The following is a 17,650-nucleotide window of genomic DNA, read 5'->3' as shown; positions in this document are numbered from 1 at the left end:
CAATGCATCCACTGAGGCGTCAGAAATACAGTCTACCGCTTTAAGTATAGTGGGAAAAACTGCTAATAATTGATCTCTCTGGGTTTTATTCTGAATGTGAGAGTCTAATTCTTCTAGCCATAACTTTAGAGACCTAGCAGTGGATGTGGTGGCAATATTCGGCTTAAAAGCTTGAGCTGAGGTCTCCCAAACCTTTTTGAGGTAAACTTCCGCTCGCTTATCCATAGGGTCTTTAAGAGTACCCAAGTTCTCAAACGGTAGAGCCGATTTTTTTGAGATCTTTGCAACAGGTGCATCCAACTTAGGAGGCCTTTCCCAATCAACTGAGTCCGCCTCATCAAAAGGATACTTCCTTTTCACATTTTTAGGGACACTTTTTTTATCAGATTTTTTCCATTCCTTTTGTATCAAAAATGTTATATTCTCATTCACCGGAAAAACTCTGGATTTTTTCTGCCCTAGGTCGCCAAACATTATATCCTGAACAGATTTCGGGTCTCTGGATTCGTCTACCTTCATGGTAGCACAGACTGCTTTTAGTAAAGCTTCCGTATCATCCGGGGAAAAAAAAGTGGTCTGCCAGTGGATTCTTCATCCTGGGACGAGTCTGGGCTATCTATGATTTCCCCTGGTTCACTTTCTTCTAATGGAGCCGGGTCAGATTTATTAGCCATGCCTGATCTGGTTCCAAGGGAGCTCGAGGCTACAGAGGGGAGGCTCTTTTTGAAATCTTTCAAGGAATCAGAGACCTCTGTCTTCACCATCTCCCTAATACTCTGCAGAAGGGATGGGGAATCTTCCTCCACTAGTTTCTCAATGCAACGTTGACATAGCATTTTTGACCAAGAGGGTGCAAGTTTCTTTTTACAGACGGCACATTCTTTCCCCCTGGTTTTTGAGACCGCCTTTCTAGGCCCCTCTTTTATAGTCTAAAAGGCAAGACAAAAAGGGAAAGGAGATTTAGCATGACTAAAGGAAAAAAAGTGATGGGGAATGATCCCCCTTACCCCACCAGGAGTACCGGTCTGCTCTCATGACCCTCCTGCTGATCGGCGCGTTGGGCACACTCCTCCTCCATGGTGCTGTGGGATAGAGTGATTCCCAGGATCCAAAATCCGGCTTCCTATGATGCTGGCTGGGCTGCTACAGACCGCGTGCCTCCTGTGGGTGGGAATTCCCTCGGTCGGGTCCTGCTGGAGCTATCTGCGGCCATTAGTAGGAAATCCACTTCCTACTTCCGGAACGCACGCTGCGTGACCGAAAGTCTCGCAGCCGAGATCCGGATCTGACTTGGCTCGCGAGATTTTTTCCCCCTGCGATGCGTGGTGAGGAGGGAGGCCCCGGCCTGTTTGAACACTGTCAGGAAGGGCCGGTGTGCCAGACGCACCTCCCAGTGTGGCTGGGACTGCAGAGTAGCGGCAGCGCGGCATAACCCAGGCCTCAGCAGCTAGCACCAGCCTTCCGCCGGCGGCTCCTAGAGGAGACTTACGCCGGGACAGGTAACCCCACTCCAAACCGACTGAGGGGCCCTGCAGCCTAAAACTTTTTTGCTCTCCACGGACCGTCCTCTGTCTAGGACAGAAAACAGGAACTGGTGGTCTTGGGGCCATGCTCCTCCTTATGAGCTCTCCACGAAAGTTCCTGTTTCCTGTCCTGGATGGCGGTCTCAAGGGTGCTGTCATGGACGTAAGGGAAAGAGATTTTACTGGTAAGTTTTACAAAAATCTTGTTTTCTCGCCCATATTCATTGGGGGACACAGAAACCTTGGGATGTCCGAGAGCAGTCCACAGGGAGGGAAAACCACAGAAACATGGAGCAAGCGCCCCTGCAGGCACCTAAGAACTGCCGCCTGCAAGACCATGCGGCCCAAAGGCATAAGTATGCACCTGCCAAAATTTAGTGAACGTGCGTGAGGACAGTAGCCGCTCTGCACAACTGCACGGCCGAACCTTGAATCCTCCGAACCCAAGAGCGCCTACTGCTCTGGTGGAATGAGCCGTGACACCGAAGGGCGGGACTCTGCCACGGGTGAAGTATGCTTAAACAAATGCAGACGTGCAATTGCCACCCTGGAGGCTGCCAATGCCTTGCGAGGACCCTCAGAGATGACAGAAAAGGAGAGTCCGTACGCCAGAAGGAACTGGAGGCTGGCAAAGAAATAGTCAGAGCCCTGACAACGTCCAAATGACCTAACTCTCTTTCCCTAGGGTGTGAAGGGAAGGGACACAGTAATGGAAGCATTTCTTCATTGAAATGGAAATCAGAGAACACCGTCGGGAGAAAGGAAAGAACGGGCCGGGGAACCGCTTATCCCCGTCAGAACCAGGAGGAGCTCTGCAAGAGAGCTCCCCAACCCAGACACCCGTCTGATGGATGTGATAGCCACAAGAAAAAACAGACCTTCCAGGACAGGAGTCGGAGTGACATCTCCCGCAAGGGTTCAAGGGGAGAATTCCAGAGCGCTGAAAGGACTAAGGTCAGATCCCAAGGTGTTAAAGGAGGACAATATAGAGGAACCGTATGTGCCATTCCCTGAAGGAAGGTATTATGGGCCCCGGGTGAGAGTAAGAGGACGCTGGAGAGGATACACAGCGCCGAACCTGACCCAGCAAGAAACTAATGTCCAACCAAAAACCCAGGACCGCAGGATCCACCCCTGCTAAAGGAAAGCGCTCGTGGGGAGACTGAGAAGCTGGCTGGTAAACTACAGAGAAAAAAAACGCCTGAATGAGGCATGTCCAACCGCAAGCCAAGGAATCAACACATTGGATAGGTAAAAGTAGAGATGATATGAGAATCACTGGCGGTGGAGTTCCGTCAGCGACCGTGTATTGACAATGTAGCAACACTGCTCGACGGAAATTTCGTCCAAGATGAGAGAAAAAACTCCTGCCTCAAGGAGGAAGAATAGAGGGGTGTTCCGTTCCAGGAACGAAACTCCATCAACAGTTGTGGCAGCACCCCCGCTCAGTCTGGCGTGGTGAGTATCCTAGTCTAGCCATGGATTGTGCAGTGAAAAGGCATGACTACATCGGACTGACATGGCAGTCACTAGTCAAGTCTCAAGAGAGGTAGTTTTAGATACGGGTAGTACACCCAGGACCAACAGGTAGGATTCACCTGTAGAAGCAGGAATATGGAAACGTCACAGCCCAAAAGTCAGTCCGGAACAAGACTGGCAGAAAAAAAAACACAGAACCAATACCCTGCATCAACGTAGATGAGGGTAAGTAACAACGTAGGAGCTACCAAGGTTTGCGGAGTGGCCGTGAACCTTGAGCCAGAGAAGGAAAAAAATGGAAGGAAAAGGGGGCAGGGCGAAGCCCATTCTCCATTCGAGACTGGCAGTACACAGAAGTAGCCACCGGATGATAGCGGCAGTGTCATACTCTGCCTAAGGAGGAGGCCATGCAGAATACGCCACCGAATTCGGCGTTAGAAGAATCAGTCACCTGACGAAGGAGCCGTGCAGGAGGAGCCAGAGTATGTAATGCCTACTCCAGGACCCCCATACCGTAGGAGCTGCAGCGTGCCCCGCCAGCACAAACTGAGGGGCAGAGTAGAGGAATCCGGTAGAAGCCACGGTATCATACTGCCCCAGGGAAGGAGAGCTAACTTTTTTTTATTTTATAGTCAGAACATACAAATTTAAAAAGCATGATGCACAGATACAATAAATATCCACAAATGTGCTCAACTTTTCCATCATGAGGAGGAGCCAGAGTATGTAATAGCTAACCTTAAACACTCCACCTGGGAAGGGCATTGAACAAGCCAGCATCAGGGAAGAACCCCTACCTGAGGGATTGCCCCACTGTAGCGACTGCGAACGCTAGTACCAGCGTAAAATCAGCACCAGCGGAGGAGAACAGGCTGCAAAGCTAAACCAGAGTGTCAGCACAACCACTTCCCACATTAGGAATGGTGGAATGAGAATAGAGTCAGTGTAACACTCGACTTATTATACCACAATATTACGTGCCATGGTGTACGCACTACATATTGTTGAAGACACATATTGGAACAGTGGAGGACCATGGAGATGGGGTACACTAGGACACATGAGTGACGCTGGACGACCCACTGAGGAGAGAGGTTGTCATATTCATGCCCCAAACGGCACAGAGGGAAAAGGACACAACCTGGAAACAGCCACATTATCTGCTGGTGGCACCGAAATACTAATAGAGGAAGAATACAGGGCACCAACGTGCGACTATACTCACTACGCTCCACTTGTAGAAAACGCTAAAGGCACCTATAGCCGTGGCATAGGTGAAGTGCACTCATTCCCCACGGTAGTGGATCACTTGTGGAAGGGGCAATGTTGCAATTATCCCACCAAGAAAGGGGGAAATGCTTACAGCAAGCACTGCACTCAGTCGTAGTGCAAGTACTGCACCATGAAGTGTGGCAATGCAGTAATGCATCTAGCAGGAACTGAATCCAAGTAGAGAGAATACGCCTCTTACGGAAAGGGCAAGGCATATGGAGAGTCCTGTATCAATACCCCACCTACGTAAGGGGGTAAGACAGACCGTAAACACTGAACCAGGGATAATGCCATAGCGCCACCTATGAAAGAGGCTAATCCATATAGTACTGTCCCCAGTGGGAATGCAGTGCCACCACCTACTAAAAGGGGGAACGCCTACTGCTGGCACTGAAAGGTTCTAGTGCGGTAGACCCCAATGGAGGGAGGTAATATCCAAGGGAGTACTGCAGTAGTAGTACAAATACCCCGCCAAACGAAGGGGGTAATGCATACAAGTACTGCTGTCTACCTCTGACGCCATCCTGGAAGATCGCACTGGAATCACGGCAGAGACCGAACAATTGATTCCCACCCCCCTTAGGACTGAACGTCTCCAGAGAGGGAGGGTGCGTCTGAGCGGGACACTAGGGAGGAAGGGTGGGAGTGTGGAGGTGACAGAGGGGGAAAATATCCTGCTCTGGCCCGCTGTGTGTAGTCCTACCTCTCAGAACCTTGCCCATGGCAGTCGCAGGCTCGCCGGTGGGAGTCATCAACCAAACTACCCGGGGGTGGAATGGGAACTTCTAGAGGTTCACTCACCGGATAGTGCAGGCGGTTCTTTATCAACCAAACGAACCTGGAGGGAGATTGGGAAGTCTGGAGATCCAGCATTGGAGTGCACAGGCAGTGCTCATCAACCAAACAACCCGGAGGGTGATTGGGAAGGTCCAGAGGTCCACCATTGGATTACGCAGGTGGAGAGTACCAATCAAGCGACCCCCGAGGGTGGATTGGGAACTAAGAGGTCCTCTGTCCGTGCTAGGACACGGGCCCAGTCTGACACTGCGGTGATGAGGCCTAATGGTGCAGGACCCGAATCCTTTATGGACTTTATTTGATTTTTAAATAAAACTGGGATGCCCAGCCTCAGGTGACAAGAGGCAGGAAGGGGTTAAATCAGCAGCATTAAACCCATTGCCCTGCAGATAGGCATAACCCTACGTCAGCCTCAAGAGATGGCTGGCCAGGAAGGGTTAACTGTCTTGAAAAAATGGGGGCGAGGCTCTACAGGCTATTGGGGGAGGGGGGAAGTAAGGCAGGACAATTCGCACCAGACCGAAGTCGCCGCCCCCCCCGGGGCCTAAGTTATGGACACGGCCGACTGGAATGCACCTCCTCTGTACTGTCAGGGCGGCTGGGGCACAGAATGGGAAGTGCGCCGCCCGGAACGTATGTGCCATTTGCATGTGCCTTCCGGTTGTGGACAACAGCGCGTGGGCCAGAGGAAGTAAGGGGTAGGCCCAAAATGAAGCTGGGGCCTAAAATTTAACTGCACCCGGAGACAGTGATAGCGGTTCTCTCCTGGAGCAGCGCGCTTAGCACCCGCTCCCTGGAATGGCGGATTATGGCGCTGGTAGCGGGAACCTCCTCCGCTCCCCTCCTGTAGAGAGGTAAAAAATAATTCGGAGCACAGCGGTGCGCTTGGCCACCTGCTGTGCCTAAAAGTGCCTGCAGGAGAAGTGGCAATCAACCCCCTATGTGACCGTGTCAGTAACATCCACATAGTAAGCGGAGACGTCAGTGCCGCTGCTCTGCCAGCACCGGCGATGCTGGGCACTTACTGTGTCGGCACAGAGGGGAGGGAATCCACCAAAGGTCCAGGGCTAGGATAAATTAAACCCGGTGTCTGGCCTGGGGAGGGAGGGGGCAGCAGAGAGCCAGATGCTTGCCAAATAGGGAGGGAGGGAGAGGGTTAACATACTCACCTAGTCCCGTGTACTCGCCTCATGTTCCTCCTCATCTCTTCACCCTCCCCTAAGTGGGCCTATAAGGTCACCTCCTCAGCAGCTGGCACCGGAGTGGCAGGAGTCTGGTATGGCGGGAGGGTCTTTTCTTTAGCAGACCTAGGTGACCCCTTGGCTGGCAGGATACAGGGGAGCGAGGCTGCCCTGGTCCACCTTGTCTTCTGTGGGGGAGGCAGCAGTGCAGGTTACCGGCACTGACCCAACTCGACCCCGGGAGAACAGGGAGGCAAGGCGACCACTGTTTTCCCCATCTGAAAAAGAAAAAAATTAACTAAAAAAAAAAAAAAAAATGCAGAGCAGGGAGGTCTTGCCTCCTGACACTAGAGAAAAACTGAAGCTCTCTCACCAGGCAGGAGGGGGTATAGCTGCCAGGGGAGGAGCTAACAGCTTTTACTAGCGTCAACGCCTCCTAGAGGACATAGCTATACCCAAGGTCTGTGTCCCCAATGAATATGGGCGAGAAAACTGAATTCCTTTCCCAAATGATCAGTCCCAGATTAGAACTGCTATGCCGGGCTCACATGGTGTAGCGGTATGTTTACTATGGGATTACTATGGTTTTTAACAGATATGCTCATGTAGTTGCTTACCTAGTGTACATCTTCCTCATGCATTTTTTTTCAATGTGGACTCTTATGACTCAATTTCACCATGTAAAATGATCACTCTGGTTTGTTTCCATCCTGTATGTAGCACTTCCTGTTGTTGTGTCCAACCAAACCCATGATGCACTTCTTTCTCTGCCATAGCTTCAGCACCACCCAGTTAGTTTTTAGCTCCTCCCACCCATCTTTTTACATAACCACTCCCCTATCACTGCTTTGACACGCCCATGGACATACCATCACAGGAAATAAGAAAGCTGCATGAACATGGTCATGTGACCACAGCCCAGAACGGAAGATAGGATCAATAAAAAGGTAAAAGAAATACATTACAAAACTACAGCTACCGTCATAAATGATTAAAGGAAAACTGCTAAAGTTATAACCAGGACTAGATAAAAATATAAATATACAGGTCTATGAGTGGGCAGCACAGTGGCTCAGTGGTTAGTACTGGCGAATTGCAGCGCTGGCGTCCTAGGTTTGACTAAGGGCAACATCTGCATGGAGTTTGTATGTTCTCCCCGTGTTTGTGCAGGTTTCCTTCCCCACTCCAAAGACGTGATAATGTCTTAAAGCGCTGTGGTATATGTCAGCACAATAAAATAATACCTGTTGAAACTTTAGAACAAGACTTCCAAATCGCCTTCTTTCAATGTTACCTGTGTCATATTTCACAATACAAGTCTGATTTATTGACCTGTACCTCTTGAAATATTACTTTTATTTCATGCAGTAGCTAGAAAAATTTACCGTAAATAAGAATGGTAGACAGTGAAGACGCAAATCAGTTTATTTCATGAAAATAAATAGACACAGACATATACCTACTTCAAAAAGGAAAAAAAAAAAAAAATCACACTTTTCTGTTTTACAAGCAATATAAAAATACAGACGGATTTACAGTTCTTAAAAATTGCTATTCCCCCACCCCTTTGAAAAAGAGTAAAGCAAAAGGCACAATGAAATAGATCTTTGGACTAAAATCTCTCACATAGATATTAAAGCACTCACATGTTGGAGTTATTAACACCAGTTCAAGAAAGATTTTTCTCCTTCAATAGGAGATTCATACAATTCAAGGTGCAAATTCAGCCTGGGTTTAGAGAACTCTAAGCATAGAGATTACTGCACATTACAGCAGGTAAAGATGATTTAGTGCGACATCCAGGGACGCATCGGCAACAACGCTGTTTATGCATCGTATTGGCAAATAGCAATGCTAGAATATCTCTGATGCTGAACGGTATCATAAAGGGATGCAAATTTACTCTCAATGTTATTCACGACTCCCCAGTGTCTCCTAAAAATCCTGTATCCTAATAACAGAGGGGTTGGGAGTAGCCATTCACCACCAAACAGCTTTAGTAAAAAGCACGCGCATCAATACTGAACATGTACAGTTCGTGTGCAGCACTTGGACATTATGAACGTTACATAGCAGCATATTCGTGTTACACGCCATTTCCATTTCACTTCATCAGTGCTTCACCAACAAGTGGAATAGAGATATCGCCGGCGTCTGACTGGACAACAAGGTGGCATTCGAATCTGCCTGCAGATGTGGGTTTGAATTTCACTGGCAGGTTGATATAATGGTGGGCTCTATAAAAATGAATGAATAATGTTAGATGCAACATACATATAATGTAATGCAGAAGTAAAGTAACCCCTGCTGATATACAAACAGTAATAAAATGTTAATGCTGTCAACTAAAAATATATCTCACTTGAACACACTTTTGAAGGAGATTTTTTGCATAATTTGGCTACATAACATAAAAGCTATCTAGCTGCATATAAAATGAAATAAAACAAATAGTTCAGCATAATCTGGGGACTGGTCCACATTATAAAGGTACTATATTATTGGGACAGGTCCACTGTACTACTAGCCAATATGGGACATAATAGGATTGTGCCATTTGGCTAATAGCAGAACGCAGTAGACTAATAGTTATGACCCTGTTGTATCCATGAGGGGAGCACTCCTCCAGCCATATATTGTTCCCTAGGGGCCAGACTGGACATAGACCCTACTAGGGCTGTCACGATACCAATACTATTTCAATACTATAAAAAAGTATTGTGACACTATACCACACGAAAAAAATAAGCCACCAAAAAAGCAGCGTGCATTCCGCATTTTATGGAACATCCGGCCCATAATCAAACAGTCCTACCCTATTTTTTATGGGGACAAGGTGACTAAAAATATGGCGAATCGCGCAGTGGATTTTTTTTTTTTTTCTGTTAAGGCTACTTTCACACTTGCACTTGATCGGATCCGTTCTGAACGGATCCGATCATATTAATGCAGACGGAGGCTCCGTTCAGTACGGATCCGTCTGCATTAATAACTTAAAAAATTTCTAAGTGCGCAAGATGCCTGAGCGGATCCGTTTAGACTTTCAATGTAAAGTCAATGGGGGACGGATCCGCTTGAAGATTGAGCCATATGGTGTCATCTTCAAGCGGATCCGTTCCCATTGACTTACATTGTAAGTCTGAACAGATCCGCTCGCCTCCGCACGGCCGGGCGGACAGCTGAACGCTGCAAGCAGCGTTCAGCTGTCCGCCCGGAGGCGAGCGGAGCGGAGGCTGAACGCCGCCAGACTGATGCAGTCTGAGCGGATCCGCTCCATTCAGACTGCATCAGGGCTGGACGGAGGCGTTCGGGTCCGCTCGTGAGCCCCTTCAAACGGAGCTCACGAGCGGACCGACGAACGCTAGTGTGAAAGTAGCCTAAGACGTTCACTGCATAGGAGATTTTTAAAAATATTTTAATAGTTTGGACTTTTCAGACGTGGAGTTATGTAATATATTTATTTATTAATTATATATGTAATTATTGGGAAAGGGGGTGATTTATACTTATTTTTAAACTTTTTATTTAATAACTATTTCCCCCTTTAGGGGCTAGAACCTGGGATCTTTTAATCCCTTGTCTTATTCACCCTAATAGAGCTCTATCAGGGTGAAAGGGATTTGAGGGAGAGACTGCTAGCCCACCTAACTTATGTTGGCCCTGTCATCTGTCAATGTGGATCCGCCTACAACATGGGACCACTTTGTTTTCTTCCAGGACAATTTTAAAGTGGTTGTGTCATCTTAAGCATTGGTGGCATATCACAAGGATATTACACCAATGTCAGATAGCCCTCTCGAAAATGGAGCCCACAAAGTGAAGGAGAGTGGACCACGCATGCCTCCTTTCATTTCTATGGGAGTGCTGAAAATAGCCAAGCAGTGCACTCAGCTGTTTTCAGAAGTCCCATAGGAATAAATGGGAAGAGCACCGTGCAAGTGCAGCCACCGCTCCATTCACTTCTATGGGACTGACAGAAACAGCAGAGGCAGTGCTTGCCCATTTTCAGCAGTCCTATAGAAATGAATGGAAGGCTGCAGCTCTAATTCAGTTTACAGGCTCGGTTCTAAAGATTGCTGTGGGTCCCAGAGGTGGGCCCAGCAGATATCAAGACATTGTGGCATATCCTAGTGAAATGCCAATGCTTCACATAACCTCTTTAAAAAGGTCCCAGTCGGACCCTGCCGTTCCCTACACTACTAACTGATAAAGCTGTTTACTTCCATGTATAGCATATTATACCATTAAATCAAATGCAGGATCATAAGAGGAAAACAAAGTGCATTTAATTTTTTAATAGCACTTAAGCAACCATGTGCAAATACAGCAATATCGCTTATTGGGACAGTGGGAATATGAGCAGCAGTTTCATATGATATATTCAGCCCAGACAGGCTGCTCAGCACTCTGATGAAGGTGCTACTATACATGGTTCACATCCTGCAAGACTGTATGACTAGCTTTATGTATACACTTAGGAATGTAGGTGTATATATGCAGTTGCAAGAAAAAGTATGTGAACCCTTTAGAATGATATGGATTTCTGCACAAATTGGTCATAAAATGTGATCTGATCTTCATCTAAGGCTACTTTCACACTAGCGTTCGAGCGGATCCGTTCTGAACGGATCCGCTCATATAATGCAGACGGTGGCTCCGTTCAGAACGGATCCGTCTGCATTATATTGTCAAAAAAAATTCTAAGTGTGAAATTAGCCTGGACGGATCCGTCCAGACTTTTACATTGAAAGTCAATGGGGGACGGATCCGTTTGAAGATTGAGCCATAGTGTGTCATCTTCAAACGGATCCGTCCCCATTGACTTACATTGTAAGTCTGATCGGATCTGCACGCCTCCGCACGGCCAGCGTTCAGGTGTCCGCCTGCTGAGCGGAGGCTGAACGCCGCCAGACTGATGCATTCTGAGCGGATCCGCGTCCACTCAGAATGCATTGGGGCTGGACGGAAGCGTTCGGGTCCGCTTGTGAGCCCCTTCAAACGGAGCTCACAAGCGGACAGCCGAACGCTAGTGTGAAAGTAGCCTAAGTCACAACAATAGACAATCAGTCTGCTTAAACTAATAACACACAAAGAATTAAATGTTACCATGTTTTTATTGAACACACCATGTAAACATTCACAGTGCAGGTGGAAAAACGAGATTTTTGTATAACTTACCAGTAAAATCTCTTTCTCGCTCTTTCCTTGGGGGACACAGAAGACCTTGGGTATAGCTCATCTCCATAGGAGGCGTGACACTAAGTGAAGACTGTTAAGCCCCTCCTCCACAGCTATACCCTCAGCCTGGAGAGAGAGACTGCCAGTTGCGTGTCCAAGCAGTGAGAAAAGGCAAACTTACTGGTAAGTTATACAAAAATCTCGTTTTCTCGCCCAGTTTCCTTGGGGGACACAGAAGACCTTGGGACGTTCAAAAGCAGTCCAAAAGGGGGAGGGACCACAGCACCAAGGTGAAGCACCCGAAAGGCATCAATGAACCGCCGCCCGCAAACCCAGGCGGGGCAGGCAGCATCTGCCAAAGTCAGAGTATGCACCCTGTAGAACTTGTCAAGGCGTGCAAGGTAGACCTGTGGCCGCCTTGCCCAAATGCATGGCCGAAGCCCAATGCCTCCGGCCCAGGAGGCACCGACCGCTCTGGTGAAATGAACGGTGACACCAAGACAGAATCCTGCCCTTGGTGCGGAAACCTCAGCAATAGCCAATCTGAGCAAGCGGAGGACAACCACCCTGGAGTCCGTCAACCCTATGCACAGACCTCCTGGAAACCCAAGAGGCCGAACATCTACAAGAGTCGGAGATCTCCAAGTAAAAAAAAACGGCAAGGCCCAAACAACGTCCAAATAGGTGAGGTGTTGAAGCGAAAGGCAAACACCACCTTCAGAAGGAAGGAAGGAACGAAGAAAAACGGGATGTAGAACAGCCCTGTCCCGGAAAAGACAGAAGGCTCGTAACAAAAAAAGGGCCATTCCGGCACCTGTCAGAGACACGACTGATACAGAACACAACCGTACCGGACAGAAGGGGTAGAGAGAACCTCTGTAACTGCCCCAAGGACAAGATTGGAGCGCCGAGAGCTCAGTATATAGTCCCAGGGCGGTACCGAAGGACAGTACAGAGGAACCAAAGAGCCACTCCGAGGAAGAAGGTCTTGGCAGGCCCAGAGGGCCGGGAACGCTGGAAGAGGAAGAACAGCGCCGACACTTGACACCCCAAGTAAAAGACAGAACCATGGGGAGAGAAATTCAGAGTGGGGAATGCACAGCTTCCCACAGAACCCCATACAAAAAAACCCTAAGCCTTACGACAGATCCTGGACGAAACACAGCCAGGAGTGGACAGTAGCGAACCCGCTGGAGTCGCCTGGCAAGCGGGCGAAAACCCAATGTGATCAGGCGCAGACCAGTAACACGGGCAGAAGGGTCGACAAAACTAGCCCCGTCGGCCCTCGAACAACGTTGTCCCGTATCCACCCGAGTGGGGGAGCAGAGGACAGATGGAAAGAACCCAAAGGATCCGCCAGATACCAGGAGAAGACAGGCAAAAGTCCATGCTGATGTAACCACGTTGTACAGCCCCGGTGTGGGAGATCAAAGGACAATCTGGATCGAAAAAGGTAGTCCCCCCAAGTTATCAAGAAGGCAAGTCTACAGCAGGACCATGCAATCTGCACTCAGCGGGAGGACAGCACGCGGTAGACTCGGTAAATAGGCACACAGCTAATACAGCCAGTGTGAACCAGGGAGACAGCACGAGGCCAAAAGGAACACCGGAACCATCCACATGAACAACCATGCTCTCCCCAGAGGGGAGGACAGTGAAAGAACAGCCTCTGAAGTCCGGCGGGAAGCCACATCGGAGTGATCCGTACCGAGCGGGAGCCAAACAAAGCCGGCGAGATAAGGCAGTGGAGACAGAGGCCGGCATAACACCCTCCAACCGAAAGGAGGAGGAGTGGGCAACAGGGAAGCCATAGGCCAGCTGAAAAGCAGAACCCGCTACACAGAGACGCCCGGTCCACCGCCTCGCAGAAGGCGAATACCTTGGAGAACCCAAGGCGGAGGTCCTCCGGACCTGGGTAATCGAGCACCCAAGAGAAGTTGGGTGACCTTCCAGAGAATAGCAGCCCGAACCTGGCAGCAGATCAGACAGAAGCGCAGAGGCGCCAAGAGGAAGGACTCATACCACACTGCATCCGAAGAGGAGGAAATTGCAGCAGGCAAGGGAATCGCAGTCCTGCACGAGCCAACGAAGAATTCGAGAGGCGCTGCAGACAACAGCACTCCCGAGCATGTGACCACTAGCGCAGGGGAACAATGCCGCGGGAGGACGAATGGGTACGTATCTAGGGACCACGAACACACCCCGGGCGGAAGGGCCACGAAAGGAATGAGTACCACCCAGCTAGGTGCAGTAGCGAACAAGTAGAGCCCGTCTACTTATAAAAAAAGGTATATACCTTTGAATACATTGGGCATTCATCTGCTGTTTGTTGGACACCACCTCAGGCCCACACAGTTGGACCGAATGAGCTCTTTAGAGAATAGTGCAAGGCTTGCTGGAAGCACCATATCCCAAGAGAAAAAAGTACATCTCAGGATAAAGGGGGGCATACGGACGAGTAGCCCCGTAAGCAGTGAGAAGGCCAACCCACCTATGGGAGGAGAAGGCATACACGGCCCAAACAACGCATAGAGCGCACAAGAAAGTCCGCCCACTGCAAAAAATAGTCACTCAGCGAAGAATCAGCCAGAGTCCAACCGGAACAATGGGAGTGCAAAGTGCTACCCGAAAGGTAGTCATGCACAAGACTAGTACGGCATGCGATGGAACGCAAACAGTCCGCCCAGAAAAGGGGGAAAATGTACCTGGCAACCACTGCAGAGGCCTGCCCAAAAAAAGGGGAGGATGCCAAGGCCAGTACCTACTCCGGAAAGGTAGGACATACCATACTCCGCCCAGAAGGGGGCCATGCCCATGGCCGCACATATCCAGCAGAACGCAGGAAGGTCCACTTTAGTGAAAGGGGGCATGCACAGGTTATTCTATCATTAAGTGATTGTGCAAAAATCCACCCAACACCGAATGTCGTGAGAGTGCACCACTCCGCCAATGAAGGGGGACGTGTACCAGTCCAGCACAGCATAAACAAGGACAGCCGTGGATCGTGTGAGCGTGCAAAATGCCGCCCATGGAATAATGGGGGGCCATGCACAAGACCAGCACCGTATCCAATGGAAGTGCCAGCATTCCACCCAAGTTAGAGGGCATGCTCATGACCGGCAACGCATCCAGTGAGTGCAGTATTCCGCCCAGAAATGTTGGGGTCATGCACATGGCCAGCCACGCATCCAGTGAGAGCGCCGCCATGGATGAGAGTGCACGTATGTCGCCTGAGGAAAGGAGACATGTCCATGGCCGGCAGCGAATCCAGTGAGAGTGCGGCACACCGCCAACGGAAGGGGGGGGGGGGGGAGGGGTGGTGGTCATGCAGATGGCCTGCAACGGATCCAGTGAGAGTGCAGTGTACCTATGAAAGGGGTTCACGCACACGGCCGGCACCGTATCCGGTGAGAGTGCAGTATTCCGCCTATGGAAGGTTTCATGCACATGGCCGGCAGCGAATCCAGTGTTCCGCCTATGGAAGGGGAACGTGCACATGGCCGGCACCGTAACCGGGGAAAGTGCAGTATACCTCCTTATCCGGGGAGAGTGCAGTATACCTCTCATGGAAGGGGTTCATGCACATGGCCAGCACCGTATCCGGTAAGAGTGCAATATTCCACCTATGGAAGGGTTCATGCACATAGCCGGCAGCGAATCCAGTGAGTGCAGCGTCCCGCCTGTGGAAGGGGGTCGTGCATATGGCCAACACAGCATCCGGCGAGAGTGCAGCAGTCCGCCTAGAAAAGGGGGATCATGCACGAGGCCAGGCCGCAGCCAGGGAGAGTGCAGTATTCCGCCTAGGAAGGAGGGTCATGCACCTGCAGCCACCAGAACTGGAGTGGGTGACGAAGTCTGGTCAGAAAAAAAATCTGCATGCACTTGGCAAGCGCCGAATCCCGGGAGAGGGCTAGAAAAAACGCCTGGGAGGCGCCGCGGCCGGGGAACACGACACACCGCCTAAGAGAGGGGGGCATGCATACAGACAGCAGTACTGAATGATGAGGCTGCCGCGTCCTGCGCAGCCCACAAGTCCAGTTATTTAAAACAAAATAATAGAATTTTTTTATTTTTTTATTATCATTATTATCATTACTATTTATTTATTAATATTACAGCCTCCCTGAGGCAGAAAGGGGGCCACCATACAGGGGCACAGGCCCTCAGGAGCCGGCCAGTACCCAAAGGGTTAACAGGCATCTGGCCTGTGGGCGGCGCAGCGAACCCCTGGGGGTGGGGGAACCTCCAGGCGGGAAGAATCCGCGCCTGGAGAGTTCCCGCCCCCCCCCCCCCCCCCAGAGGCCAGAATGTTGCGGCCTAGTAGGCCGTGAAGCCGGGGCCTAAATTTTAGCGTCGCCCGGCTGACCGGGGCCGCAAGTATTTAAAGTATCGGCCGGCCTAAGCCGGCTGCGGGAGCCCCCGTACCGGTCGCGGGTGCCCAACCCGAGCGCCGGAAGTGCGCAGCAGGCCGCGAAGCCTGAACAAACTATGCAGCGCCCCGGCCGGCCGGAATGCACCGACGGCCGGCCGGGACCTGTTGGAACACAGCACTATCCAATGCCGGCTGCGGGAGCCCACCCGGCAGCCGGGAGAATCAGGGACCCGAGAGGAGCGTGGAGGTGCGGCCCAGTAGGCCGCGATGTCTGGGCCCAAATTTGCGGCGTCCGGCCAACCGGACGGATGGTCGGCCGGCCTAGTTAGAGCATAGTGCGCACATGCAATGCAGACCGCGGGTGCCCACCCCGCGGCCCGGAAGAGTCAGGGGCCCGAGGAAGGAGCACCGGATGGTGCGGGCCAGCAGGCCGCGAAGCCTGGACTAAATTTTGGCGGCGCCCAGGATTACCCATGCCGTCAGGAGCGGCAGCAGGTCCTGAGCAGCGCACCGGTAAGCGCCCCCTCTTTGCGCGCGTCCTGCACCAGCGGTATGATCTATGGCGGGGAAGAGAGGGAGCAGATTGCCGCCTTGCGGCACCCCAGGGACCACCCTAGGTCCAGCAGGGCCACCCTATAGCCACTCTGCTCGGATAGGCTACCAGTATGGGGGTCAGTCACGCAGGAGACCGGGGAGGGAGGGGACGTAGGGCTGGAGAAGCCACTCTCTCACCACAGATGTCTTCACCCTCGGTCCGTTCCAGCAGGGTCGCCCCTTCAGCTACTGGCACCGTAGTGGCAGGACGCTGGAAGAGGGGCTTGGCGTGCGGGCGACCCTTGCGCTGGCGGGATGCAGGGGAGCTGGGCTGCCCTGGTCCGCAGCAGTGCGGATGACCGGCACTGGCGCAGCTCAACCCCGGGAGAAACAGAGAGGTCATGTGCGTCTCTGTTGTCCCGTATTCTGGAACAAAAAGAAAAGAAAAAGTAAAAATCAAAAATTTTAAAACAATAAAGGAGAAAACAGCCCTGCAGAGCAGGGAGTGTCTTGCCTCCTTGGACACTAAGCAAAAACTGGCAGTCTCTCTCTCCAGGCTGAGGGTATAGCTGTGGAGGAGGGGCTTAACAGTCTTCACTTAGTGTCACGCCTCCTATGGAGATGAGCTATACCCAAGGTCTTCTGTGTCCCCCAAGGAAACTGGGCGAGAAAAGTATGTGAACCCCTAGACTAATGACATCTCCAAGAGCTAATTGGAGTGAGGTGTCAGCCAACTGGAGTCCAATCAATGAGATGAGATTGGAGGTGTTGGTTACAGCTGCCCTGCCCTATAAAAAACACACACCAGTTCTGGGTTTGCTTTTCACAAGAAGCATTGCCTGATGTGAATGATGCCTCGCACAAAAGAGCTCTCAGAAGACCTACGATTAAGAATTGTTGACTTGCATAAAGCTGGAAAGGGTTATAAAAGTATCTCCAAAAGCCTTGCTGTTAATCAGTCAACGGTAAGACAAATTGTCTATAAATGGAGAAAGTTCAGCACAGCTGCTACTCTCCCTAGGAGTGTTCATCATGTAAAAATGACTGCAAGAGAACAGCACAGACTGCTCAATGAAGTGAAGAATCATCCTAGAGTGACAGCTAAAGACTTACAAAAGTCTCTGGCATATGCTAACATCCCTATTAGCGAATCTACGATACGTAAAACACTAAACAAGAATGGATTTCATGGGAGGATACCGAAGCGGAAGCCACTGCTGTCCAAACATTGCTGCACGTTTACAGTTTGCACAAGAGCACCTGGATGTTCCACAGCAGTAGTGGCAAAATATTCTGTGGACAGATGAAACAAA

The 17,650-nt window shown here is 50.5% G+C and overlaps 1 protein-coding gene across 1 annotated transcript in view; it reads right to left on the bottom strand.

The window, feature by feature from the left end:
* Positions 1-7,715: 7,715 nt before the first annotated feature.
* The window catches only part of CEP192 (centrosomal protein 192), a 175,616-nt gene continuing 165,681 nt past the window's right edge, over positions 7,716-17,650 (bottom strand). The window contains 1 exon segment of the mRNA XM_044292847.1: positions 7,716-8,490. Coding sequence (XP_044148782.1) covers positions 8,358-8,490 — 133 coding nt within the window. The 3' untranslated portion in view covers positions 7,716-8,357.

This window comes from Bufo gargarizans, chromosome 5 (genome assembly GCF_014858855.1).
Source record: "Bufo gargarizans isolate SCDJY-AF-19 chromosome 5, ASM1485885v1, whole genome shotgun sequence".
In the NCBI taxonomy this organism is placed as follows: domain Eukaryota; kingdom Metazoa; phylum Chordata; class Amphibia; order Anura; family Bufonidae; genus Bufo; species Bufo gargarizans.
The sequence above is the reverse complement of the archived record's forward strand: the minus strand, read 5'-3'. Positions and strand labels throughout refer to the sequence as shown.